This window comes from Hemicordylus capensis, chromosome 4 (genome assembly GCF_027244095.1).
Source record: "Hemicordylus capensis ecotype Gifberg chromosome 4, rHemCap1.1.pri, whole genome shotgun sequence".
NCBI classification, from domain to species: Eukaryota; Metazoa; Chordata; class Lepidosauria; order Squamata; family Cordylidae; genus Hemicordylus; species Hemicordylus capensis.
The window spans coordinates 1585875-1613436 of NC_069660.1; the positions used below are offsets into that span (position 1 = coordinate 1585875).

At 47.9% G+C, this 27562-nt stretch overlaps 1 protein-coding gene across 1 annotated transcript; it reads left to right on the plus strand.

The window, feature by feature from the left end:
• The first annotated feature begins 19098 nt into the window (after positions 1-19098).
• LOC128322232 (BPTI/Kunitz domain-containing protein-like) lies at positions 19099-27407 on the plus strand. The gene is made up of 4 exons (XM_053243134.1): positions 19099-19198; positions 20247-20420; positions 25526-25699; positions 27340-27407. The coding sequence occupies exons 1-4, from the start codon at positions 19099-19101 to the stop codon at positions 27348-27350; spliced, it is 459 nt and encodes a 152-aa protein (XP_053099109.1). The 3' UTR covers positions 27351-27407.
• Positions 27408-27562: the final 155 nt, after the last annotated feature.

Genomic DNA, 27562 nt, shown 5'->3' on the forward strand with positions numbered 1-27562 from the left:
TTATTTCAACCTCATAGACAAAGTACATCATACGTACCATACCTTCAAAGGACCCAAAGTAACCAAGTAGATACAGGTAAGAGATACAGAGCCTCACAGAACTACAGGGGAACCACACCACACCAAAACAAATGAACGTTGCAAACCCTGAGCAAAGAGCTGAATGTCCCATGGTCCGTAACAATAGCAAAAAGTGAAAAAACCCACAAATAAACCTCTATATTCTATACCTTTTGTAATGACAGAGAAATAACTGAAAAAGACCTCAAAGGGAATCTCTTGACTGGTACACTGGAACACTGTAAAGCGATGATAAAGATCCTAGAGGTATATAGGCTAAGAGAACCCCATATCGCAAGTATTTCAAAGGAGAGAATGCTATAAAAAGCAGGACAGATGGTTGGAAGAATCCAGACCTCGAGGTGCCTCAGTAGAATAATAGTGAAGCCTCTTTCTGAAGAAGAGTCCGATGGACATCTACTAAAGCGAAAGGCGGTCCATGATATTTATACAAAATAAAAAACCAAATATCATCCGCAGAATGTTGTTTATCAATATAACGAGCCACAAGGGGAGCTTCTGCAACCTTGGGCAAGATGCGGGAACGATGTTCTGCAATCCAAACTTTGGCACTTCTTTCTGATCTACCAGTTTCTGATTTACTGAATAACATGAACAATGGCTTTAGGACTACAGCTGGCAAAGAAACGAATCGGGGATGATTTATGGGCGAAAGGATGATGTACAATTTTAGCAGGAACAGCTAATGGAACAGCCTGGCCTTTCAGGGTTTTTAATTAGTTTTAATTATTTTAATGTTAACCAGGTTTTCAGGGTTTTCCTTGCCAGCTGTAGTCCTAAAGCCATTGTTCATGTTATTCAGTGCCCGTGCAACCTTTGGTACACTGGTAAATCAGAAAGAAGTGCCAAAGTTTGGATTGCAGAACATCGTTCCCGCATCTTGCCCAAGGTTGCAGAAGCTCCCCTTGTGGCTCGTTATATTGATAAACAACATTCTGTGGATGATATTTGGTTTTTTATTTTGTATAAATATCATGGACCGCCTTTCGCTTTAGTAGATGTCCATCGGACTCTTCTTCAGAAAGAGGCTTCACTATTATTCTACTGAGGCACCTCGAGGTCTGAATTCTTCCAACCATCTGTCGTGCTTTTTAGAGCTTTCCCTGCTTTGAAATACTTGGGATATGGGGTTCTCTTAGCCTATATACCTCTAGGATCTTTTTCACCGCTTTACAGTGTTCCAGTCAAGAGATTCCCTTTGAGGTCTTTTTTCAGTTATTTCTCTGTCATTACAAAAGGTATAGAATATGGAGATTTATTTGTGGGTTTTTTCTCTTTTTGCTATTGTTACAGACCATGGGACATTCAGCTCTTTGCCCAGGGTTTGCAACGTTCATTTGTTTTGGTGTGGTGTGGTTCCCCTGTAGTTCTGTGAGGCTCTGTATCTCTTACCTGTATCTACTTGGTTACTTTGGGTCCTTCGAAGGTATGGTACGTATGATGTACTTTGTCTATGAGGTTGAAATAACTGAAGGGATGACTTACAGGTAGTAACCACACTTGAAGCTTTATGATCAATGTGCTACAGTTCTGGGTTAGCCTTTTTGCATTTATGATAGGCTATACATAGGAACATAGGAAACTGCCATATTCTGAGTGAGACCATTGGTCTAGCTAGCTCAGTATTGTCTTGACAGACTGGCATCAGCTTCTCCAAGGTTGCAGGCAAGAATCTCTCTCAGCCCTATCTCGGAGATGCTGCCAGGGAGGGAACTTGAAACCTTCTGCTCTTCCCAGATTGGCGTCATCCCCCAAGGGGAATATCTTGCAGTGCTCACACTTCTAGTCTTCCATTCAGATGCAACCAGGGCAGACCCTGCTTAGCTAAGGGGACAAGTCATGCTTGCTCCCACAAGACCAGCTCTCCTCACATCTTTAAGTTAAGTTTGTGGTTTCTTCAGAACAGCTGCAAAACCTTTTGGGCTAAGCATTCCTTCTGTTTATAACCTGTGAAGAGCTTTCATCAGTAAGGTGAACCTTGAGCTTCAATATGCTTGGAAAAAGTTGGAATGTATAGTAATGTTACTCAACCTGCATGTGAGTCTTTTTCTATTCATTCCTTTGTGGCTTTTATTAGTATTGTTTTACCATTTAATAGATAGATACTGTTTTATGTGTTTTATATCATCACTTCAGCTGGTATTAATGGGAAACAGCCCCTGATGAAGTGCTTTGCGAAACAGCTAGTTATCCTGGGGTGGCTGTAGTTGCTCTCCCTTGTTTGCTTTGTCATTTACCATCAGTCATCACCGAGCATGTCACCTGCTTTTTCCTGAATCAAGAACTCATGACCCGAACTGCATGTACTTAACAACATTTCACAGAGCACGTTGCTTGCTTTTTTTTTCTAAATCAAGGACTCATGACCCGAACTGCATGTACTATTATATTACCTTATCCTGAAGACCTCTTGGGCTTTTGCCTGGATACCTATACAAATAATTTACCAGTTCTCTAATTTTTGCATTTGTGGTTCTGTATATTTAGTGCTCTGGTAATTTCATAAAGGTGTCTTTGTTACATATTCTATATCACTTTGATTGTTCTGAATTGTGTTGAGAGTTTGTTCATTCTTTCTTTATCTTTCGTTCACAGGGTTGTTTTCTTGTTCTCCTTTGCAATACTATCAGCAACACAACAGATCAAAGCCATTTCAAGAACAATGGGGGATATTACAGGCCTTGGCATTGTAAAAGGCCCTTAAACACACCAGATGCAAGAAATTGGTCAGGGAAATGGACAGACACCACAGGAGCGAGAGGTCTGTGAATAGAGCAGAAGGAGACTGCACAGAGGGTGAATGAACTCCTTCTATTTGTCTTCACTGTGGGAGAAGAAGCGCAGGTGCTCAAGTCTGAACTGAGTTTTTCAGGGAGGGCATCTAAATAACTGACTCTAATAGAGGTGACAAGAGATGTGAAGCTCTAAGGCAATGTGGGGAACTCAATTTCAGAAGGTCCTTCCTCGGTTGATTATCTTGTTGATATCTGAGGAAGTTCTCCTCAGTCTTTGTGTATGTATATGATGAGGGGTGGGAGAGAGAGAGATTGGACTATATATAGTTGGGTTTCAGGCCTACGGCATAGCACAGAGTCAGCACTGGTCTCCCTGGTAGATGACCTTCTTCCCTCTCCTGCTCTTTTAGATCTTTCAGAGGCTTTTGACACTATCGATCATGCTATCCTTCTTGACCGCCTGTGTGGGTTGGGTATCGGGGGCACTATCCTACAGTGGTTCCATTCTTACCTCAGTGGGCGTGTCCAGTCGATATGTATTGAGGACAGGTGCTCTGACCCATGGCCACTCCTTTATGGAGTTCCCCAGGGTTCAGTTCTTGCCCCTGTCCTTTTTAACATCTATATGAAGCCGCTGGGTCATGTCATTTCCCAGTTTGGGGTCAGATTTCATCAATACGTTGATGAGACTCTGCTTTATATTGCCATCCCAGACCATTCTGGGGATGCTGTTTCTGTGCTTACTCAATGCCTGGAAGCTTTTAAGGTCTGGATGAATCAAAATAAGCTCAGACTGAATCCCACAAAAACTTAACTACTTTTACTCAGCCCTCGTACTGGCCAACAGCTAGATGTGAACCTTTTTTTAGATGGGTTGGTGCTGCCCCCAAAGGAGCTTGTTTGTGAGTTGGGGGTCCTTTTGGACTCGCGCCTCCTGCTTGAACAGCAGGTGGAGGCTGCGGCCATAAGTGCTTTTGCCCAGCTTCATCTGGTTCGCCAATTACGTCCTTACCTTGACCGGCAGGCATGAATGACAGTGACCCATGCCCTTGTTATCTCCCGCTTAGATTATTGTAGCACTCTCTATCGAGGGTTACCTTTGAAGATGATCGGGAAGCTACAACAGTTCCAGAATGCAGTGGCTCGCCGACTCATGGGTGGAAGAAAATATGACAGGGTAACACCTCTCCTACAGTCATTGCACTGATTGCCTATTCGCTACTGAGTTCAATTTAAGGTCCTGGTTTTGACCTTGCGGGGTTCGGTACCTGTCTACCTACAGACCCGCCTCTCCCATCCAGTTACATCCTGTCCGGTCAGATCTTCTCAAAAGGATCTTTTGTCGGTCCCTGATTTCCTAGAGGTTCGGGGCGTTAGGACCCGCGAAAGGGCCTTTTTAGTTGCTGCCCCACTTCTCTGATACTCCCTTCCCCTTCAGATTCATTTAGCTCCTTCCCTATTGATTTCTAAATCTCTTTTTTGCCAGGCTTTTACCCTGTCATTTACCTACTTGGTTTTCCCCCCTTTTTGTTTGTTACTTTAGTTTTGAATTTAGAATGTAATGTTAATGCTGTCTTGCTCTGTATGTTTTTGTACACTGCCCAGAGTCTTTGGAGTGGGCGGTATGTTAAATGTTTCAAATAAATATATTGACGAGACAGGTCTTGGGTACCATGCAAAATGGAGACTTCTCCCTGAACTGTCAATTCCAAGTGAGGGAATTTGGAACGAAATGGGCTCGATAGCATCTAGGAGGCAAATGAGATTTTGTATTCCCAAAAGGAGACTGGACAGACATTAAAACTGAGGGGGGATTGGTCCATGACTGACCAAATTGGTCCAAGTTAAAGTCTAATTGGAGGAGCAGGTGGCGGGCTTCTGTCCAGGGTAGATAATAGGGTTGACAGCATCCCTGTAGTTAAAAGGTGGGATTCCTGGGCCGCAGCCAGGCCCCTTCCTTCAGAAGCTTATTACCAAATGAGAAATAAATAGGTGTTTGCGTTTCGTTTCGGATACAAAATGTTTTGTGCCCACACCAGGCCATTTCAGCTGTTTTGTAGCCAAAACAAAACACCCAATACTCAAAACAGAAAATTTTGTAGCTGAAACAAAACGTCCCTCTTTTGGATACAAAACATTTTGTTGTTTCGGCTGTTTTGGAACTCCATTTTGTAATCGTGTAAAGTCTTTCTGCTTCAGTCTCCATTTTGAGTTTTGACATCTGTTTGAATTTCTGGCCCTTCCAGCCTGCAGATTGGCCAGAGAAAGCATGGGCTGATCTGCTGGCAATTGTCTCCTCATTCCTTTAAAGGAAACTTAAGGGTAAAATTTACCCTCATTGGCTGATCTTTAAAGAATTTCTGAAGTTTACACGTCTTTGGGGCAGAAAGGGGGCCTGAGAGGCAAAACAGTGGTTTGGGTGGTAGTGGCCCAAGGGCTGCCTGCCACAACCCAGATTCCAAAGGAGTAGGGCAAAGGGCTGATTCTTTGGAATTGTTGAAGTTTACGCGTCTTTAACGCCGTCCCCCCAGGCAATAATGGAGGTTTCATCAGACCCATAACTCCACCTGGGGGGCACTGGGGTGGCCGGGAGTGAGTGGTGGTGTAGTGCACCTAGGGTGCCAACCACCCCCATGGGTTGCTAACACATGGGGTGGTGGGTTCTGTTGTTTCTGAGGTGTTCTGAGTGACGATTCTCTGGTAGCATATGAGATTTTCAACAACAAACCATGAATCGACTCTCATATGCTACCAGAGAATCTACACTCAGAGCACTCCAGAAACAACAGAACCCAGTACCTCATGGGTTAGCAACCCATGGGGGTGGTTGGCACCCTATGTTCTCTACACCACCACTCGCTCTGGGCCATCCCGATGCCCCCCAAGTGCTCCCTGACTGCAAGGGGCATTTTAAAATAGACACTCTCTTCTTGTAAGTCAGGTTGGTGAGATGCCTGGCAACTTCTTCCCCCCCCTGCCTTCTGCACATGAACATCAGACTGGGACAGGATATGAAGCCCACCCCCCGGCACACGCACGCACATGCCCAAGCACACACTCCAAGATTTCCAGCAGGATGCAGATGAGCGGATGCATTTATTGTAGAGTGGGAGGGAAGGGAGTGCAGGCAGCACAATTGTCTCCATCCGGGTAAGAGGTGGGGAAGAGGGTGGGGCCCGGCAGGTTGGCACTTTGACTCCCAAGAGGCCAGGGATTGGCTGGTGGGTCAGTCTATGAGGCCAACCTGGCCAGGATGGGCTGCTTCTGTTGCTGGTTCTGGTCCTCTGTCCTGGTTCACTGTGGAAAGTCAGACAGGAAGAAGAGCTGAGCTCCAAAAGGTATATCCCTCCTAACCCAAGCCCCCCTACCTCCCAAATGACTCCAATTGCCTTGGTTCAGGCCTTTCTGTGCATGCGCGTAACTACGCTCTGTCAAGGGGAGGCAGTTGTCTGGGGGCCCCACTGCCTGGAGGGGCCCCCAGAGGCACCTCACGTGACTCCCCATTGCCCCCAGGCCCCTCAGCCACTTGCCCTGTCCGGCGTCTCTCCTGCTTGTTCTCCTGGCCGGCAATCGAGGCAGCAGACAAGCTGCAAAGAGTTCCTTTTCTTCCACTTCTCAGCTGATCGGCGGGTGGGCAGTGGGGCTTCCAGGGAGGCCTCCGTTTAGGCCTCTGTGAAGCCTGAACTCGAGTAGGCCTCAAGCAAGCCAGGATGGAGGGGGCAGCCAGAGTGGCCACCACTGTTCTCTGCAGCAGAAGACCCCTTGCTGCCCTGCCCTGCCCTGCACAACCCAGCCCAGCCTTTGCCAGGTAGAGTGTGAACTCCTTTTTGTGGTTACCGTCCCCACCCCCCCCCCCCCGGATATATAGGGATCTGCTTGCCCTAGGGCTTTGATATGGGGGAGGGGAGGGACTGAGAAGTCTCTGAATCTTTATTTTAAAAGAGCTTGGAATATTTGCTGGCTTTAAAAACAAAAACTATCTAAAAAGTCCTATAAGTGGCTTGTTTCATGGCAGAAAATTGCAAAAACTTCTGGAACAAACAGTATTATATTTATTTTATTCATTCATTCATTCATTTATAAATGCACTTATGTTCAAGTTGTTTTGCAACCCAGAAGGTCTGAGTGAGAACTATGAAGCAGGTGTGTGTGCTTTTCTTTTCTTTTTCTTGCATGTGAACTGCTTCCCAATAACTCGCGGGGACTTCAGGGGCAATCTGGCCAACATGTGAATGCAGCACCTCCATTCCAGAGGAGATGTGTGTTAAAGGGCTTTAAAAGCCTCGTGTGAAAAACCTCCTGGAATCAAACTTGACTGAATTGGTTCAGAATTCTGAGAAAACAGACATAGGCTCACACTGCATGGTTGAAAGTCTCCTTTGCTAATCTGCAGCAAGGGGGCCATTTTAATCATTAGTGTTTCTAGTGTGTTCTAGGTATTAAAAGTAGCACATGTGTATAGTACTCAATGTATATCACTATATATTGTGAAGTGTGCGTGTGTGTATTCAGTGAAATGTATTTCCAGGCAGCATACTTATTTTGAAATATCAGACTTAAATCCTTGGGGACCTGGAGAGTGTGGAGGCCCTGGTCTTTGAGTGTGGGGGGGGGGCATTTTAAAATCTCATCTCTGGGCCCACTCCAACCTTGCTACGCCCCTGTTTCTGTGCATGTGCAAGCGGGTGCGAGGGAGCTCTCACTGCCACGGTCCTGGACGTCAGCAGTTTTAAACATGAAAAAATTGATTTGAACTCCCCCCTCCTTCCTCCCTTCCCTCTGGAGCAGCAAACCTTTGGCCGCATACGGCAGCTTAATCTGCCCCTGGATGGTTCTGTGTACAAACTAACTGTATTTAGCATAACAGTGATTGCATTTAGCATTATCTAGAGTCAGAATTCTAAACTCCAATTTGCACCACAGACATACAACTAGCCTCCATTAGTCTAAGTGGAGCAGAGGGAGAGGGGAGCCCCCACCTGCCGCTCTGCCTCCCAGCTCGATCCCAGCATGCTTCGCAACCAGACTGTGGGCAAAGCATCACTGCATCAGCCACTATTGGACACCATCCCCAGTGCGATGTGCCTTGCAAGGTCAGGCATTTTCAGAGCGCCCCACACACCCTTGGCAGGAAAAGTGCATCGAAAGCCATTTAAATGCCCAGCAATGCCAGCTTCGCTTCTGCCAGCCATGGCATCGCCCCGCCCCCCGCCGTGGCCCTGAACCTCGAATGCACCACTCAAACTCTGATTCACAGGAGGAGTGGGAGCCCAGGAGGGAATGCATCCCACTTTCTTTGTGTGATGAGAGGGGAGAACCCACATTTGCCAGAATGGGATATGCAGATGAAGAAGAGCAATGGATGCTGGGTGGGGGGTGGTCCTGTCCCACCATGACCAGAGCAGATGTCACGAGGGGGTGTTGTGCCAGAGCACTCTGGCCAGAGACATCCCAAAGCCACTGCAAGGAGCATGCGGCCCAGTGGGCTGACAATCTCAGGAGAGGGCCAGTCTGGGAATATGCCTCAGCCCACAAAGGCACTATCCCCACCTGTGGACTGCGAGCTCACAAGCTGAGTTGGCCAAGCAACCAGTGGGGCCAATGACTATCCTCGTTGAAAAATAGATATGTATTGAACGCAATTCATAAAGTAACCATGACACCTACAAAAGCAGCTATGATAATCCTAGATGCTGAAAAAGCCATTGACAATTTGGAATGGCCTTTCCTCTTTTCAGTGTTGGAAAAAATGAACTGTGGTCCTCTTTTTTTTCCTCCTGAATTCGCAGTATATATCAACAGCAATTGGCAAAAATTATTGTCAATGGGTCCTTGTCTTCAAAATGTATCATCAATAAAGGTACTAGACAAGGATGTCCGCTTTCTCCGTTGCTGTTTATACTTGCTCTTGAACCTTTGGCAGCTAAAATTAGACAAGGTCAGTGGATTCAAGGTATCAAAATAGGTGACTGTGAACATTACCTAAAACTATATGCTGACGATGCATTGCTTACTGTTACACAAGTCAGACACTCCCTGGATACATTACTGAAACAGTTACATCAGTATGGTTCAGTTTCTGGCTCTAAGATTAATAGAGATAAAACTCAGATTATGACATGGAATCTTCCTGAAGAAGGAACAGAATACTTCTCTGAAGTTTTAAGAGTAACAATGTACAAGTAGTACAAGAGTAAAGGAGTACAAGTAATGAAGAAGCCAATAAAATATTTGGGGATTAATCTGTCGAGGAGCAATAAAGATTTGTTTAAGAATAACTATGCCCCAATTTGGAAATCAATTAGGGCTGATCTGGATAGATGGAAGAGGCTGACTCGATCTTGGCTTGGAAGAATCTCTGCAGTAAAAATGAACATATTACCTAAGATGAACTTTCTTTTTCACATGATCCCAATAAAGATAGACAACAAGATATTGAATAAATGGCAGAGTCAGCTCAATTCATTCATCTGGAATTATTAAAAAACAACAACCCAGGATTCTATTTAAGGTGATGCAAGATTCCAAAGGGGGAGGTGGTCTTGGAGTCCATAACTTAAAGCTCTATTATCACACCAGCAGTTTGACTTGGATCTCAAATTGGATTTGTTCCCCTTATGGAAGTTTTCTCGAATGGAGGAATTAGGTCTTACTAGAGGATTGCATAATTACTTATGGATTTCTGGTTTGAGGAAAGATTTGGAGATACAACAACATACTATCCGTGGAGTTGTGGTAAAGCTCAACAGTTCTGGAAACAAATTCATACAGTGAGGGAAATAAGTATTTGATCCCCTGCTGATTTTGTCCGTTTGCCCTCTGACACAGAAATGACCAGGCTATAATTGGAATGGTAGGTTTATTGTAGCTGTGAGAGACAGAACAACAACAAACAAACTCTCAAAAGCCCAGTGCCCAATAGTCAGCGATGGATTTGCATTGTAGTGAGAGAAATAAGTATTCAGTCCCTTCACAAAAGATGTCTTAGTACTTGGTGGCAAAACCCTTGTTGGCAATCACAGAGGTCAGATGTTTCTTGTAGTTGGCCACCAGGTTTGCATACAACCCAGGAGGGATGTTGTCTCACTCCTCTTTGCAGATCCTCTACAAGTCAGAAAGGTTTCGAGGATGATGTTTGGCAACCCGAACCTTCAGCTCCCTCCACAGAATTTCTATGGGATTAAGGTCTGGAGACTGGCTGGGCCACTCCAGGACCTTCATGTGCTTCTTCTTGAGCCACTCCTTTGTTGCCTTGGCTGTGTGTTTTGGGTCATTGTCATGCTGGAATACCCATCCACGACCCATTCTCATTGCCCTGGCTGAGGGAAGGAGGTGCTCACCCAAGATCTGACGGTACATGGTCCCGTCCATCGTCCCTTCGATGCAGTGAAGGTGTCCTGTCCCCTTAGCAGAAAAACACCCCCAAAGCATAATGTGTCCACCTCCATGTTTGACAGTGTGGATGGTGTTCTTGGTCTCATAGGCAGCATTCCTCCTCCTCCTCCACACACGGCGAGTTGAGTTATGCCAAAGAGCTCTATTTTGGTCTCATCTGACCACAACACTTTTGCCCAGTTCTCCTCTGGATCATTCAGATGTGCATTGGCAAACTGCAGACGGGCCTGTACATGTGCTGCCTTGAGCAGGGGGACCTTGCGGGCACTGCAAGATTTCAGTCCTTCACGGCGTAGTGTGTTACCAATTGTTTTCTTGGTGACTATGGTTCTAGCTGCCCTGAGATCATTGACAAGTTTCCCCCGTGTAGTTCTGGGCTGCTTTGTCACCGTTCTCATGATCATTGCAACTCCACGAGGTTGAGATCTTGCATGGAGCCCCAGACTGAGGGAGATTGACAGTTATTTTGTGTTTCTTCCATTTGCGAGTTATCGTGCCAATTGTAGTCACCTTCTCACCAAGCTGCTTGGCGATAGTCTTGTAGCCCAGTCCAGCCTTGTGCAGGTCTACAACCTTGTCCCTGACATCCTTCGATAGCTCTTTGGTCTTGTGCATAGGGATGTGCGAACCGGTTCGGATCCGAACCGGTTCGGGTCCGAACCGGTTCCGGTTCGGAGGTTCGGATCGAACCGAACCGAACTGGGGGTGGTTCGTTTCGAACCGGTTCGGACCGTTTCGGATCGGTTCGGAAAGCTGAAAATTGGTCATATGGTAGCTGGCACCCAGGGGTACCTGTCACCCAAACCCCAAAGCAATCGGACACTCGTACGATTTTTTATGAATTTTTGAAAAATATTTTTATTTTTCTCTCATAGGATATAATGGGACCCGAACCAGGCCATTATTTCTTATTGTGGAGCACTCATGGGTGCCAACAACCATGCAAACCCTGAAGCAATCAGACACCCCTATGATTTTTTATGAATATTTGAAATATTTTTAATTATTTTTCTCATTGAGTATAATGGGACCCGAACCAGTCCATATCCCCTGTTGTGGAGGACCTAGGAGCACAAAAGCAGGGTGGGTGGTAGACAGGCATGGGTGCCTACCACCCAAAAAATCTCAAGGCAATTGGACACTCCTCTGATTACTGGTGAATTGTTAAGTGTTTTTGAATTCCTCATAGAGAATAATTAGGATTGCAGCAAATGTATAGCTTCACGTCGGGGGGAAAGGGGTGTCGTAGAGTGCAGTGTGGTGGGTGGTAGTTCCTAGGGTGGACAAGGAAGCTATCAGAATTATTTGAAAGGAATTGGGCAAAGAGGTGATTTTTAAGTGATTTTTGAAGTTTACGCGTCTTTAAGGTTTTTCCTCATAATAAGTTATAATGGAGCTTTCAGCAGCCCTATAAGTGCACATGGGGGTGCTGGGGTGGCCCAGAGCAAGTGGTGGTGTAGTGCACATAGGGTGCCAACCACCCCCATGGGTTTCTAACCCATGGGGTACAGGGATCTCTGGTAGGGGCACCCCCATGGGTACAGGGTTCTCTTGTTTCTGAGGTATTGAGTGTGGATTCTATGATAGCAAATGAGATTTTCAATGAGACACCATCAATCCACTCTAATATGCTATCATAGAATCCACACTCCGCCTCCTGCTTCTTCTCTGTGTGTGTGCTTAGTAGGGGTGTGCAATTTGGGATTTCGGGTGATTTGGCTCGGACCCGAACCGAATCACCCCTGTTCTGTTTTGTGCCCGAATCTGGGTCACCCGAATCACCCTTGATTTGGTTCGGATTCGGATTTAATCCGAATCCGAATCCGAATCGATTCGGGGGGGTAAAAAGGGGCCCAGGGGCAAAAATTTGGGGTGGGGTGGTAGTGCCCAATGGGTAGAGTCTACCACCCCAATTTCAGGGGGATTGGGCAAAATCCTGATTTTTGGTGAATTTTTAAAGTTTTAGTGACTTTGGGGAAGTTCGGGGGCATAGCATGGGATCTGGGCAAAAGGAGTGGGGTGGGGTGGTAGTGCCTAATGGGTGCAGGCTACCACCCCAATTTCAGGGGGATTGGGCAAAGGGCTGATTTTTGGTAAATTTCTGAAAATTTCATATCTTTGGGGCAGATTGGGGCATATTGGGGCAGAAAGTGGGGCCTGGGGCAGAATAGTGGGGTGTGATGGTAGTGCCTAATGGGTGGAGGCTACCACCCCAATTTCAGGGGGTTTGGACAAAGGGGTGATTTTTTGAGAATTTTTGAAGTTTTAGTGACTTTGGGGCAGTTTGGGGGCAGAAAGTGGATCTGCCCCAAAATAGTGGGGTGGGGTGGTAGTGCCTAATGGGTGGAGGCTACCACCCCAATTTCAGGGGGATTGGGCAGAGGGCTGATTTTTTGAGAATTTTTGAAGTTTGGGTGTCTTTGGGGCAGATTGGGGGCAGAAAGTGGATCTGCCCCAAAGGAGTGGGGTGGGCTGGTAGATAGTGCCTAATGGGTGGAGGCTACCACCCATCCCCAATTTAAGAGTGATTGGGCAGAGGGGTGAATTATGGTGAATTTATTTGTATGAGGTTTGTCTTCATAAGGTGAAGTGTGCTAAATTGATTACTTCCTCATATTATTCATAGTAAAGGAAAGTGTGAAAAAGTGAAAGTGGGGTCATGAGAGTTGTTTAATTGAAAAATATCTCATTTGCTATGATAGAATGAGAATTCACACCTTTTCTATTCACCATAATTCACCCCTCTGCCCAATCACTCTTAAATTGGGGATGGGTGGTAGCCTCCACCCATTAGGCACTATCTACCAGCCCACCCCACTCCTTTGGGGCAGATCCACTTTCTGCCCCCAATCTGCCCCAAAGACACCCAAACTTCAAAAATTCTCAAATAATCAGCCCTCTGCCCAATCCCCCTGAAATTGGGGTGGTAGCCTCCACCCATTAGGCACTACCACCCCACCCCACTATTTTGGGGCAGATCCACTTTCTGCCCCCAAACTGCCCCAAAGTCACTAAAACTTCAAAAATTCTCAAAAAATCACCCCTTTGTCCAAACCCCCTGAAATTGGGGTGGTAGCCTCCACCCATTAGGCACTACCACCACACCCCACTATTCTGCCCCAGCCCCCACTTTCTGCCCCAATATGCCCCAATCTGCCCCAAAGACATGAAATATTCAGAAATTTACCAAAAATTAGCCCTTTGCCCAATCCCCCTGAAATTGGGGTGGTAGCCTGCACCCATTAGGCACTACCACCCCACCCCACTCCTTTTGCCCAGATCCCATGCTATGCCCCCGAACTGCCCCAAAGTCACTAAAACTTTAAAAAATCGCCAAAAATCAGAGGAAGGTCCAATCGACTTGAAATTTGGGTGGCACGTAGAACACAAGGTCCCCTTTCAAACCAGCTATTTTTTGAGATCCGAACCGAACCGGGGGGTGGTTCGGCAAAACCAAAACCGAACCACCCTGGTCCGGTTCGGACCCGGTTCGGATCTGAACCGAACCGGGAGAACCGGTTTTATGCACATCCCTACTTGTGCATGGTGGTGAGTTTGGAAGCTGAGTGATTGCTTGCTTCTATGGACAGGTGTCTTTTATACAGGTACTGTAACAAGCTGGGATTAAGAGCACTCCCTTACAGAGGGTGTTCCTCATCTCAGTTCGTTACCTGCATATAGTGAAAAGACACCTGGGAGCCTGAAATCTTGCTGGTTGATAGTGGATCGAATACTTATTTCCCTCACTACAATGCAAATCCATCGCTGACTTTTGGGCACTGGGCTTTTGAGGGTTTGTTTGTTGTTATTCTGTCTCTCACAGCTACAATAAACTTACCGTTCCAATTATAGCCTGGTCATTTCTGTGTCAGAGGGCAAATGGACAAAATCAGCAGGGGATCAAATACTTATTTCCCTTACTGTATGAAAATTGAACAAATTTTAGAAGGTTAAGATTCCCTTTCTCCCAGAAATTTTTCTTTTAAGTATGATAAAGGCTTATATTCCGGCCAAATTTAACGAATTGTGTTTATATACGATTACAGTGGCTAGGATTATATATGCTTCTAACGGACGTATTTTAGAAATCCCCTCCTTAAATGATTGGTTTTTGAAAGTGTAGGATTACGCTTCAGTTTCAAAAGTCTCGGCTTATGTACATGGTATATCTACTGAATCATTCATGTCTGTCTGGGAACCCTTTATAAATTATAATATCCTTTATACCCTTTATAAATTATAATACAATAACAAGTTTTTGTTAAATTGATTTAAGTTTTTGTATATATTTTAACTTGTTGTATACTATGGTAAACTGCCCAGAGACAAAAGTTTGCGGTGGTGTACAAGTGAAATAAATAAATAAATATCCATCATGGTCAAACTCTGTTCCCATTTTCTGGATTTGATTTATAGTGTTTTCGATATGTTATTTACAAGAAGTTGATTAGATCTTATAACTTTCTAAGAGTCTGAATTTCTTTTGCTTTGTCCTGCTCTAGACACTTTTTCTTTACTTTATTAATTAGAAAAATGAAGGTCTTTTATTAAGAAAAACGATTGGTTTTATATTGTCTTTATGGTGACTTGTCTGTCTCTTGGTTTACTTCTCAACAAAAATTCATATGAAAGAAGGAAAGAAAAATAGAAAAATATATATATAACTCCCCTCTCACCAATTCCTTCCTCAGCATTGCAGGCACCCCAGAGGACATCCCCACACCCCATCTTCCATAGCCTGACTGTGCTAACGGGACAGCACATCCACCCAAGTTTCACAGTTCCCGGTTCTGGTCCTCCGGTGTGCATATGCAGATGAGCGGGTGCAGGGAATTGCCGGAGAGGCCACTCTCCTCTGTTCCTGGTGCCCCGGGACACCAGGGTCAATTGCAGAGGCCGCTCACAATGGTGCACCTGTGTAAAAGTGCGAATAGCCAGGTGGGGGGGGCTGGTTTCCCAGGAAACCCAGCTGCCATTCCCGGGAGCAGGAAAGCAGTCTTTGGGATACCCTCACCCATTAGGGGTGTGCAAACAGGCTTGAAACCAAACCGGTTCAATATTGAGCTGGTTCGGTTTGAAGATTTGGGATCGGGCCGAAACCCCCTCTCCTTGGTTCGGCACGACCATGAACCGAAACCCACCCACCCCAGTTTGGGGGTTCAATTAGCCTTAAAAAAATTTACAAACTTACTGCCTCTGGGGTCTTCTCCAAGTTGGCGGAGGGGTCTGTGTAGGTTTCCCTTCCCCCGCTGGCCTTCCTTCCTTTAAAATTTGCTCGACTTGGGCATCTTCGGCCCTTTCCAGGCCTCTTCCCTGACCCTGAGTGACTGGGCCAGGTGGTATAGTGCACTTCCCTACCACCCACTGCTTCCCAAGACAACTCTACCTGGAGCACCCATGGACTGGGGATCTCATGAGCAAGGGTATTCCATGTGGAAAGTTACACAATCTTCATCATATTTTGCCAGCCTCCAAGTAGGTGTGGCCTTGTTCATGAGTAATGGGGGACTGTGACCCCACCTCTCCAGGAAGTGACTGGGTCCCACTTTCCCACTCTTTATTTGGAAAAATAGAACAGATTCCCCCCAAAGCTTCCCCACAGCCCTCCCAGTGTGGACCTGCAAGCACCCAGAGGACATCTCGATGCCCCCTTTCCCCTATCGCTGGCATGTGCGTTGTGTTGGTGGAGGGATGGACACCTCCATAATGCTTTCTGCCCATTCAGGACGCTTGGCTCTTGGTTCACCCTATCGACTTATGCAGATCTGCAGGCACAAGGATGGACAGGAGAGGGGAGCCCACCTGCTCGCCAGACAATGCTGGAGTGGGGTATTGCCACTCCAGGTCACTAGAAATGGTACATCTGTGCAGATGGACATGATGTCAGGAAGGGGGCACGGTATTGTGGCAGCTTGCCCATGGTCCCCAAGACTAGAAATCTGCTAGGAATGTGCTCCTCGGGATAGCAGTCCCCAGGGCCGCCAGCCAGAAACCGTCCTCACTCTATCCAGAGCACCCATGGCCTGACTCTCTCATGAGGGAGGTTTCAGGTGGAGAAGGGGATGTTTTGCCAGCTGGCATCATGGCAGATTTGTCCAGGCAATTTGCCTCTTTCCTCTCCACTCTGATGGTCCCTCTCATGAGCTGTCTGGGGTGTCCCCGTGGCCTGTCTTTCTCATGCTTGGACACTGAGCTCTCAGTTGGCTGGCGGTTTCCTTGAAAAAGGATCTCAGTGGATCCAAGACTGTCCTCTTGGACAAAAATACAGAGGTATTTTTTTTCACACAACGCAACGGGGTAATGCTTGACTAAGAAGCAGAAGCATGCCGGTTCGAATCCCTGCTGGTATGTTTCCCAGACTGTATTGAGCCACAGCAATATAGGAATATGCTGAAAGGCATCATCTCCTACTTCGTGGGAGGAGGCAATGGTAAACCCCTCCTGTATTCTACCAAAGACAATCACAGGGCTCTGTGGGCAGAAGGAGTCAAAATCGACTTGATGGCACACTTTACAAGAGCCAGCATGGTGTAGTGGTTAGAGTGCTGGACTAAGACCAGGGAGACCTGAGTTCAAATCCCCATTCAGCCATGGTACTTGCTGGGTGACTCTGGGCCAGTCACTTCTCTCTCAGCCCAACCTACTTCATAGGGTTGTTGTCAGGAGAAACCTAAGTATGTAGTACACTGCTTTGGGCTCCTTGGAGGAAGAGTGGGATATAAAATGTAAAAAGTAAGAAATAAAATTAAATAATAATAATCAACTTGTGGAATTCTCTGCCACAAGATGTGGTGACAGTCAACAACCTGGATGGCTTTAAGAGGGGTTTGGATAACTTCATGGAGGAGAGGTCTATCAACAGTTACTAGTCGGAAGGCTATAGGCTACCCCGAGCCTCCAAGGCAGGATGCCTCTGAATACCAGTTGCAGGAGAGTAACACCACAAGAGAGGGCATGCCCTCAACTGCTACGGGTAGGCTTCCAGCGGCATCTGGTGGGCTACTGTGCGAAACAGGATGCTGGACTAGAAGGGCCTCTTTGGGCTTCATCCAGCAGGGCTGTTCTTGTGTTCTTATGTGTTAACCATCAAATGTTAAGTCTGGAGCTTCTCTACCTATTGAATGGCCAGCCTGCTGGGGTGGGAGAAAGAGGCACAAACAGACCTCCCAGAAGCAGAGGTAGCTGTGGTGCCACCCCCAGGTGTTAAAACAACCTGCTCCTGCATCATAGTTAGTAGTTGTGCACATCGTACTTTTAAAAGTGCTCAAAGTGGTTTACATAGGAAAACATTTGAGGAAAGGGTTGCCTGTCCCCACAGGGCTCACAGGTAATGTGGTGACGTTTTGACTGCAAGAGCTAGCAGTGCGTGGGTGCTTCTTTGCCATATCCTGGCTGCGATTTAGGTATAACTGCACATGACAGAAAAACCGGGCAGAGTTTTGGAAAAGTGACAGCGGCACTGCTTGCCCTAATGCTTGCTGCCAGTTGAGGCGGGCAGGGGGAGGAGCAGGAGGCTGCCTGGCTGCTAATATCCATTCTCTGGGGCTGGGAGAAAGAGCAGCCTCAGCTCTGCAGCCATTGGGAGGGCTTCTTGCAAACGCTTCGCACAGAGAGCACAGTCTTGCCCCATCCTCCCTCCCTGCCTCCTTGGGCAAGTTCCCCACCCTGTTGCATCTGTTCTGCTAGGAGGATATAGGGAGGCAGCCGGAGTGGGCGCAGCACTGCCAAGCCTGCTTCATCATGCAGTCTGGGGGCCTCCTCCTCCTCCTCCTCCTCCACTTCCTCCTGCTGGTGGGGATCCTCGCCGTCTCCACGGACCCTAGGGATGCTCTCCAAGGTAAGAGAGCCTTCCTCTCTCATGGCAGTAGCAGCAGGTGCCCACTACGTCTTCCACGCCTGCCCTTTGCTGGCGAGACGAGAGCGGGCGGTCAGGTCCCACCTGGCTTCCCTTCTCCCTGCCCTCCATTTGGTCAGTGGGGAGTGCAGGTCCTCTGTCTTGGCTCTGCTGGAGCCCGGCGGCGCCCCCTGTGATGGAGAGAGAGGTCGCTGAGCAGGGTTGCCATATTCCTGTTCCCCAAATCCAGGAGCCATCAGTTGCATACTATGGAAATTGCTCATGACAGAGATCAAACATGCTAATTGATGCAATGGCTCCCGGCCTCCAGAAAGGCACTGCGGGCATGGTGCACTGAAGGCATTCTAGAGGCTGGGGCGCTCCATCCCACGGCCACTGTGGGAGCTCAGAATGCTGAATGGGGCTGCAGGCAGTCTGTGCTGCCACACGATTGGCTGGCCTGGTAAGGGGGCATGCTCGTGCCCTCAGTTTCAGCCCGAGTAGAAAATCTGGGCTACCCAGCAGGGCAGTGCTGCTCATGAGAACAGCATTGGTGACTTTTAATGTTCAGCTTGGATACGTTTTGGGAGGTATCTGATATACGGTATTCCCATGTTACCCTGACCCTTAGATTAACCCTACTGGCAGACACCATCCCCACCTCCACCCCCCTCCAGCTCAGAGCACAGCTGCTCCTCGGCAGCTGCCTCGTTATGGCTCCTGTCAAAGGCACATTCCCCTCCCTTCCAGGAGCCCGGCAGCCTCTCCTCATCCCCTCCCACATAAAGGCTGTCGATCGGCCTGTCCCTCGTTCCAGAGCCTGCTACAACAGGAGTGCTGGCCAAACTCAGGCTCTCCAGCTGCCGCAGGGCTACAACTCCCATCATCCCCAGCTGTAACTTATTGCAGCTGGGGATGATGGGAGTGGTAGTACGGTGGCAGCTAGAGAGCCTCAGCTTGGCCACCCAATGCCCCCAATTTAGGAAGGAAGTCATCCCTATCATGGTTTCCTCCACTCAGCATCTCTTAACCTCTTGGATTGTCAAATGCACAATGGAGAAAGGGAGACGGGAAGAATGGTGCTGGCTTCTCCTGCCCACCAGCCTTTCCACCTGCATTGCATTCCTCAACCCTACCTTTCAGAACGTGTTACGTAGGGGTGTGCAGATCAATTCGGGTACAAAAGGATTTGGACCCGAATCTACCTGTTTGGGCTGGTTTGTGGACAAAAGAAATCGCCCCTGTGCTAGCTGGCCAGATTCGGGTCCAAAATAAACCACCCAGCTTTTGGACCTGAAAAATCCGTAAATTCCGATCTCCATTTTGTGGCCATCTCTCTTGCCGACTCCTTTTTGTGTCAGGAATTTTTCAAAGAATACTCCCGCCCTCTCAAGCTTCAGATTGGTGACTGACAGTGTGCAATGACTGGCTGGCAATTCCCGCTTGGTTCCAGCTTGGCTCATTTCCATTCAAATCTTGTGCTGCCAGGGGCGACTGACCCGACATTGGCTAGGGGAAGAGTCAAAGAATGTACAAGGGTGGGGGAGTTCAAAGGAGAGATTTTCCAATGGACTTAAGGAGGCAGGCAGACACCTTTCTCCCTTTCTGCCTCTTGGGAGGAGAGAGAGAGAGAGAGAGCACGCCAGAGGAGCTTTGCTTTGCCTTGTCTGCTGCCTGCTGTGGATTCTCTGCTTTTAGTTCCTGCTTTTCTGTTTGAGAAAAAGAGAAGGTAATGTTTTTCACCCCCTTCCTGCCTCTGAGGAAATCACTGCCTGTGCCTGCTGTCTGTGCGAATCGATTTGGATACAAAATGATTTGTACCCGAATCTACCTGTTTCGGGAGATTTGTGGACAAAACAAATCTCCCCTGTGCTAGCTGGCCAGATTCGGACTGGAAACAAAATGGGGCTGATTTGATTAGGTTGCAAATCAGAATGAAAAAATCGATTCATGCACATCTCTATTGTCAAGCACCTCTGGCTAAATGTTCGAAGTGGCCCTACATGAAAGGTATAGAGCACCATGATTCCTTCGGCACATTTACAGCCCAATCCCATCTCAATGCTAGCAACCCTGGATGTGCCTTTCCCAGTTGACTGATGTTTCCAGGGAGCTTTTAGGCTGATGCAGCAGATTGGGAAATGGGAGGGCTGATGGTCCGAGCCTTTGACGATGAGCCTGTCTGACTCTTTGCTCCCCAGCACGCTGTTACGAACCGAAAAAAGTTGGTCGATGTGCTGCGTTTCTGCCCCGCTTCTTCTACAACCAAACCATGGGGCATTGTGAGTATTTTATCTACAGAGGCTGCCAGGGAAATGGAAACAGGTTTTCCACTCTTGAGGAGTGCCAGGAGATCTGCCGAAAAGGAGGCGGAGGTGAGCCATCATGCAGAGGTTTCCCCATGGAGTCAAGCACGAGGTGTCAGCCATGCCTGGCCGCTGGACAAGTGTGGGCCCTCAGAGGGAGGGGGGCGGTGAGTCTCAGAGCCTCCTTCAAGGCTCCAGGCCCCGGAGGCCTGGCCTGCTCCTTCAAGGGCTTCTATTGCCTCCTGCAGGCCACTGCAGTGCTGGGAAGGGCCTGAGTCTGCACTGGTCCTGTCCCCAGCTGGCTTTGGATACAGAATGATTTGTACCTGAATCTATCTGTTTCAGGAGATTTGTGGACAAAACAAATCGCTCCTGTGCAAGCTGGCCAGATTCAGACTGAAATCAAATAGAGGCTGATTTAATTAGGTTGCAAATCAAATGGAAAACATCGATCCATGCACATCTCTATTTATTTTATTTATTATTTATTATTAAAACTTTTATACCGCCCTTCCAAAAGGCTCAGGGCGGTTTACACTGAAACACCATTAAAATCAATTAATAATTAAAACAAAAATTATAAAATAAAACAATGATTAAAAATTAAAATCATCATAAAACAACAATTAAACAATCAGAACAATTTAAAAACAAGTTTTAAAAAGCTGAGAAAGCCTGGCTGAAGAGATGTGTTTTCAGGTGTTTTCTGAAAATTGCCAGAGATGGAGAGGATCGTATCTCAGCAGGGAGCGCATTCCACAATCTCAGGGCAGCAGCCGAGAAGGCCTGTCTCTGTGTAGCCACCAAACGAGTTGGTGGCAACTGGAGACGTACCTCCTCAAGTGACCTCAGCGCCCGGTGGGGCTCATAGCGAAGAAGACGCTCTCTTAGATACCCGGGGCCTAAGCCGTTTAGGGCTTTATAAGTTATAACTAGCACTTTGTATTTTGCCCGGAAACCTAGTGGCAGCCAGTGTAGCTCCATCAACAAAGGAGTAATGTGGTCTCTCCGAGATGACCCAGAGACCAACCTGGCTGCCGCATTCTGGACCAACTGAAATTTCTGGAATACGTACAAGGGCAGCCCCACGTAGAGCGCATTCCAGAAGTCCAGTCTGGAGGTTACCAACAAATGTACCACTGGTTTGAGGTCACTGATCTCGAGAAACAGGAGCAGCTGGCATATCAGCCGAAGCTGATAGAAGGCATCCCTGGCCACAGCCTCAATCTGAGAAACCAAGGAGAGACTTTGATCCAGAAGTACTCCCAGACTGCGAACCTGTTCCTTTTGGGGAAGTTTGACCCCGTCTAGAACAGGCAGATCAAAATCGTCTCTAGAGTTCCGACCCCACACAATAAGTACCTCCGTCTTATCTGGATTCAGCTTCAGTTCATTCTCCCTCTTCCAGCCCATTACTGCTTCCAGGCAGGCATTTAGGGAGGGTATGCCAACTCCTGAAGAAGTTGACATGGAGAAGTAGATCTGGGTGTCTTCAGCATACTGGTAACACCCAGCTCCAAATCCCCTGATGATCTCTCCCAGCGGTTTCATGTAGATGTTAAAAAGCATTGGAGAAAGTATGGAGCCTTGAGGGACACCATACTTAAGCTCAGATTTTGAAGAGCAACAATCTCCAATCGACACCATCTGGAATCTGTCTGAGAGGTAGGAGCGGAACCACTGTAAAACAGTGCCTCCCACCCCCAAACCCCTCAGACGCTCCAGAAGGATACTATGGTCGATAGTATCGAAAGCCGCCAAGAGATCCAAGAGGACCAACAGAGTCACACTTCCTCTGTCCATTGCCAATTGGAGATCATCCATCAGGCCGACCAAGGCAGTCTCCACCCCATAGCCCACCCGAAAACCAGTTTGAAATGGGTCTAGATAATCAGTTTCCTCCAAGACCGCCTGGAGCTGAGAGGCCACCACCCTCTCAATTACCTTGCCCAGCCACAGGAGCTTGGAAACCGGCCTACAATTGCTCAACTCTGAGGGATCTAACGCAGGCTTCTTTAGAAGAGGTCTAATAATTGCCTCCTTAAGACAAGGAGGCATCCTGCCCTCCCTCAGAGAAGCATTTATGATTTCTACCAGGCTGCTTACAACAGTACCCCTGCTAGATCGAACAAGCCATGTTGGACAAGGATCAAGAGGACAAGTGGTAGGCCTCACCGCTCCAAGCAGCTTGTCCACATCAGGAGTCACAAACTGAAATTGATCCAGCCGAATCGTATAAGAGGAGTTGTCGGACACCTCCAGTTCAGACATCAAATTAATTGTGGAGTCTCCATCTAGATCGGCCCGAATCCGAGAGATTTTGTCTGCGAAAAATTCATTAAACACACCACAGCGGGTATCTGGTGCCTCCAAATTCTGGTTCAAGGGAGAGGGAGCAGATACTAGTCCCCTGACAACCCTGAACAACTCAGCCGGATGTGAACTCGCAGAGGCAATACGGGCAGAAAAGAACTGCTTCTTTGCCGCACGTATCGCCTGAGCATAGATCTTTAAATGTGCTCCATGTCGTAATCTGTCGGATTCGAGTTGAGTTTTTCTCCACTTGCGCTCCAGTCGCCTACCTTGCCACTTCAGCCCCCGTAGATCTTCCGTATACCAAGGGGCCAATTTTGAAGCAGGTCGGAGGGGACGCTTAGGAGCAATCGTGTCTACTGCCCTGGTGAGCAAGTTGTTCCAGTTCTCAACCAGGGCATCAACAAGATCACCAGCAGAGCCAACATTAAATCCCTTCAAGGCTTCTTGGAATCCTACCGGATCCAGTAACCTCTTCGGGCGGACCATTCTAATAGGCCCCTCGCCCCTGCGGAGGTTGAAATTGGTTGTAAGTCCAACCTTAACCAGATGGTGGTGCGTCCATGACAACGGGGAGATCGCAGGAGTCCCCACCCATGGAACACCACCCTGATCAGAATAAAAGACCAAATCAAGCGTGTGACCTGCAATATGTGTTGATCCAGAGACCGCTTGGGATAGGCCCATAGTCGTCATGGCCGCTATGAACTCCTGAGCTGCCCCAGACAATTGGTCCCAAAATGAACATTGAAGTCCCCCAGCACCAAAAGTCTGGGAGACTCCAACGCAAGTTCCGCGACCAAGTCCGTGAGCTCTGTAAGGGAATCCGTTGGGCAGCGGGGCGATCGGTACACCAACAGAAGTCCCAATCTATCCCTGGTACCCAAACTCAAGTACACACATTCGATATGGTCCGATACCCTAACAGGGACCCTGGTAAGGAAGATATTATCCTTAGAGACCACAGCCACTCCACCTCCCCAACCACGTCCCCTCGCCTGCTCCTCTACAGAATATCCTGGTGGGAGAAGCTGGGACCAAACTGGACCACTAGCCTCCCCCAACCAAATCTCAGTAATACACATCAGGTCGGCCCCTTCATCCATGATCAAATCATGGATGAGTTCTGATTTATTTTGGACCAATCTGGCATTGCAGAGGAGCAAGGTAAGGTTATGTGGGATGTTGGCAGTGCTCCCCAAGTTCAAAGAGCTGGCAGGACAGCCGGAAAGGGGGACAGCTATCAGATTTCTGACCACCCTTCCCCTGGAACAGCCTGCTGACCTGCCAGCGTTTCTTCTTCTATTCCCCACCACCACAGGAATTGCCGCCCCACCTTCAACGAAGGCACTCCCTGGCTCCCCATCTCCAGACAAACCCACACACATTACAACTTCAACCCAACCTCAGCACAGCTTAAAACTGATTGAACAGAAGCCCCACTATTGAATGCCTCCCTCTATACAGATGGTTGGACAGAGTGACCAGCCCTCGCCCTCGTTTCTCCCCCGAAGTGGCTCCCCCAAAGGGGCAACCCCCTTTGGTGTCGCCCCTGCCGCCACTGGCAGGCTTCCTATATAAGCTGAACAATAGGCTCAGGAGGTGGAACCAGGAAAAACTGCCAAGTCACCCTTACAGCCCCAGTCCTGCAAAGACTCTCTGCAAGCAGTCCTGGGGGGAGGCAGATGGCAACCAGGGAGGGCAGAAGAAAAGAGGCAAGAACCCCAGTCTCACACCCTGGGGGAGATGGAATCCTCTTCTCCAGCATTTTATTTTATTTTATTTTATTTTATTTTATTTTATTTTATTTTATTTATTTTTTTTATTTGATTTTTATGCTGCCCTTCCGAAATGGCTCAGGGTGGTTTACAATTAAACAGGGCAGTTTACAATTATTGTCAAGCACCTCTAGCCAAATGTTCAATGTGGTCATAAGAACATAACATAAGAACATAAGAAGAGCCCTGCTGGATCAGGCCCAAGGCCCGTCTAGTCCAGCATCCTGTTTCTTACAGTGGCCCACCAGATGCTCCTGCAAGCCACAGGCAGGAGTTGAGGGCATGCCCTCTCTCCTGCTGTAACTCCCCTGCAACTGGTGCTCAGAGCCAACTAGCCTTTGAGACTGGAGGTGGCCCACAGCCCTCCGACTAGTAGCCATTGATGGACCTCTCCTCCATTAAGTTATCCAAACTCCTCTTAAAGCCATCCAGGTTGTTGGCTGTCACCACGTCCTGTGGCAGAGAGTTCCACAAGTGGATCACGTGTTGTGTGAAAAAGTACTTCCGTTTGTTGGTCCTAGACCTCCTGGCAATCAATTTCATGGAGTGACCCCTGGTTCTAGTGTTGTGTGAGAGGGAAAAGAATTTCTCTCTCTCCAATTTCTCCAACCCATGCATGATTTTATAGACCTCTATCAGGTCTCCCCGCAGTCATCTTTTTTCTAAACTAAAAAACCCCAGGTGGTGTAGGCTTGCCTCATAAGGAAGGTGCTCTAGGCCCCTGATCATCTTGGTTGCCCTCTTCTGCACCTTTCCCAGTTCTACAATGTCCTTTTTACACAGTACTCCAAGTGTGGTCGCACCATAGTTTTGTATAAGGGCATTATAATATTAGAGGTTTTATTTTCAATCCCCTTTCTAATGCTCCCTAGAATTGAATCCTACATGAAAGGTATAGAGCACCATGATTCCACCGGCAAATTTACTGCCCAATCCCACCCCATTGCTAGCAACCCTGGATGTGCCTTTCCCAGTGGGCTGATGTTTCCAGGGAGCTTTTAGGCTGATGCAGCAGATTCGGAAATGGGAGGGCTGATGGTCCGAGCCTTTGACGATGAGCCTGTCTGACTCTTTGCTCCCCAGCACGCTGTTACGAACCGAAAAAAGTTGGTCGATGTGCTGCATATCTGCCCCGCTTCTTCTACAACCAAACCACGGGGTATTGTGAGTATTTTATCTACAGAGGCTGCCAGGGAAATGGAAACAGGTTTTCCACTCTTGAGGAGTGCCAGGAGATCTGCCAAAGAGGAGGTGAAGGTGAGCCATCATGCTGAGGTTTCTCCATGGAGTCATGCACAAGGCATGGGCCTTGCCTGGCTGCTGGACAAGTGTGGTCCCTCAGAGGGAGGGGGTCGGTGTGTCTCAGAGCCTCCTTCAAGGCTCCAGGCCCCAGAGACCTGGCCTGCTCCCTTTAGGGCTTCTATTGCCTCCTGCAGGCCACTGCAGTGCTGGGAAGGGTCTGAGTCTGCACTGTTCCTGTCCCCAGCTGGCTTTGGGATGGGGCTGGGCAATGCATAACTGCCAAGGGGGGAAAGGGCCTGCCTTATACAGGGATACCTTTTGTGGTCCTGGCTGTTTGCTTCAGTATTGGGCAGAACTTGAGACCAGAAACTGCTGCCTGGGTCAGTCCATCACAGGGCTGGGAATCCGAGGCCTGGGAGGAGAGGGGAGCTGATCTTGTGGTAGCAAACCTGACTGTTCCCCTTAGCTAAGCAGGGTCCACCCTGTTGCATTTGAATGGGAGACTTGATGTGTGAGCACTGTAAGATATTTCCTCTAGGGGATGGAGCTGCTCTGGGAAGAGCAGAAGGTTCCAAGTAGGGATGTGCGAAACATTTTGGGTACAAAACATTTTGTTCTCAAAATTAGGGGTGTGTAATTTGGGTTTTCAGTGATTCGGTTTGGGACCCGAACCGAATCACCCCCGTTCTGTTCGGTGCCTGAATCTGGGCTACCCGAATCACCCCCAATTCGGTTCGGATTCGGATTAAATCCAAATCCCAATCTGAATTGATTCAGGTAATAAAAATGCGTCCCAGGGGCAAAATAGTGTGGTGCTGTGGTAGTGCCCAATGGTTGGAGGCTACCACCCTAATTTCAGGGAAATTGGGCAAAGGGCTGATTTTTGGGGAATTTTTGAAATTTTAGTGTCTTTGAGGCAGATCGGGGCATAGCGTGGGATCTGGTCAAAAAGAGTGGGGTGGGGTGGTAGTGCCTAATGGGTGGAGGATACCTCCCCAATTTCAGAGTGATTGGGCATAGGGCTGATTTTTGGGAATTGTTGAAGTTTATGCCTCTTTAAGGTTTTTCCCCATAGTGAAGCATTGAGGTGTCAGGAAATGTATAGCTTCACGCAGGAGGCAGAGGGGTGCCCTAGAGCAGTGTGGGATTGGTGGTAGTGCCAGGTAGGGTCAAGGCAGCTACCTGAATCTTTTCAGAGGATTTGGGCAGAGGGCTGATTTTGGGGGAATTGTTAAAATTTACACGTCTTTAAGGTTTTTCCTCATAGGGTATACATGGAGCTGTCAGCAGCCCCATAACTGCACTTGGGGAGTGCTGGGGTGGCCCAGAGCGAGTGGTAGTGTAGTGAACATAGGGTGCCAACCACCCCCATGGGTTTCTAACCCATGGGGTACAAGGTTATGTGGTTTCAGAGGTATTCTGAGTGTGGATTCTATGATAGCTAATGAGATTTTCAATGACACACCATGAATCCACTCTAATTTGCTATCATAGAATCCACACTCAGAATACGTCAGAAACAACAGAACCCTGTACCCCATAGTTGATTTCACACGCAGAGGCATATGTGGAGGGGGCTGCCACGCGTGGCTGGACACAAGCCCCTGCTCAGCTGGCTCTGCACTTGTGTGAACCCCCTTCCTTTCCTTTCACAGAAAACCCATGAGAGCGATGCAGAGTCTGCAGCCCCAGCAATACAGGTTTGATCCAGCTTCCTGTGGCTTTAACCCCTTGTCCTACTTAAAATGGTAATCGGCTGCATCCATCTCTCTTCACACCGCATGGACCCAATCCAGCACTCAGTCAACACGGCCCCTTTCCCACACTGCAATAAAAATTCTTGATTGCCTACATGTTGCAGCATATTGTTCTTGTGTA

Excerpts from the sequence above, each read along its gene's own strand:
- LOC128322232 (XM_053243134.1), top strand. The coding sequence starts at position 19,099 with ATGGAGAAAGGGAGACGGGAAGAATGGTGCTGGCTTCTCCTGCCCACC. Across the intron at positions 19,199-20,246 it reads TACCTTTCAGAACGTGTTAC|CACGCTGTTACGAACCGAAA; the intron begins GTAGGGGTGTGC and ends TTTGCTCCCCAG. Across the intron at positions 20,421-25,525 it reads CTGCCGAAAAGGAGGCGGAG|CACGCTGTTACGAACCGAAA; the intron begins GTGAGCCATCAT and ends TTTGCTCCCCAG.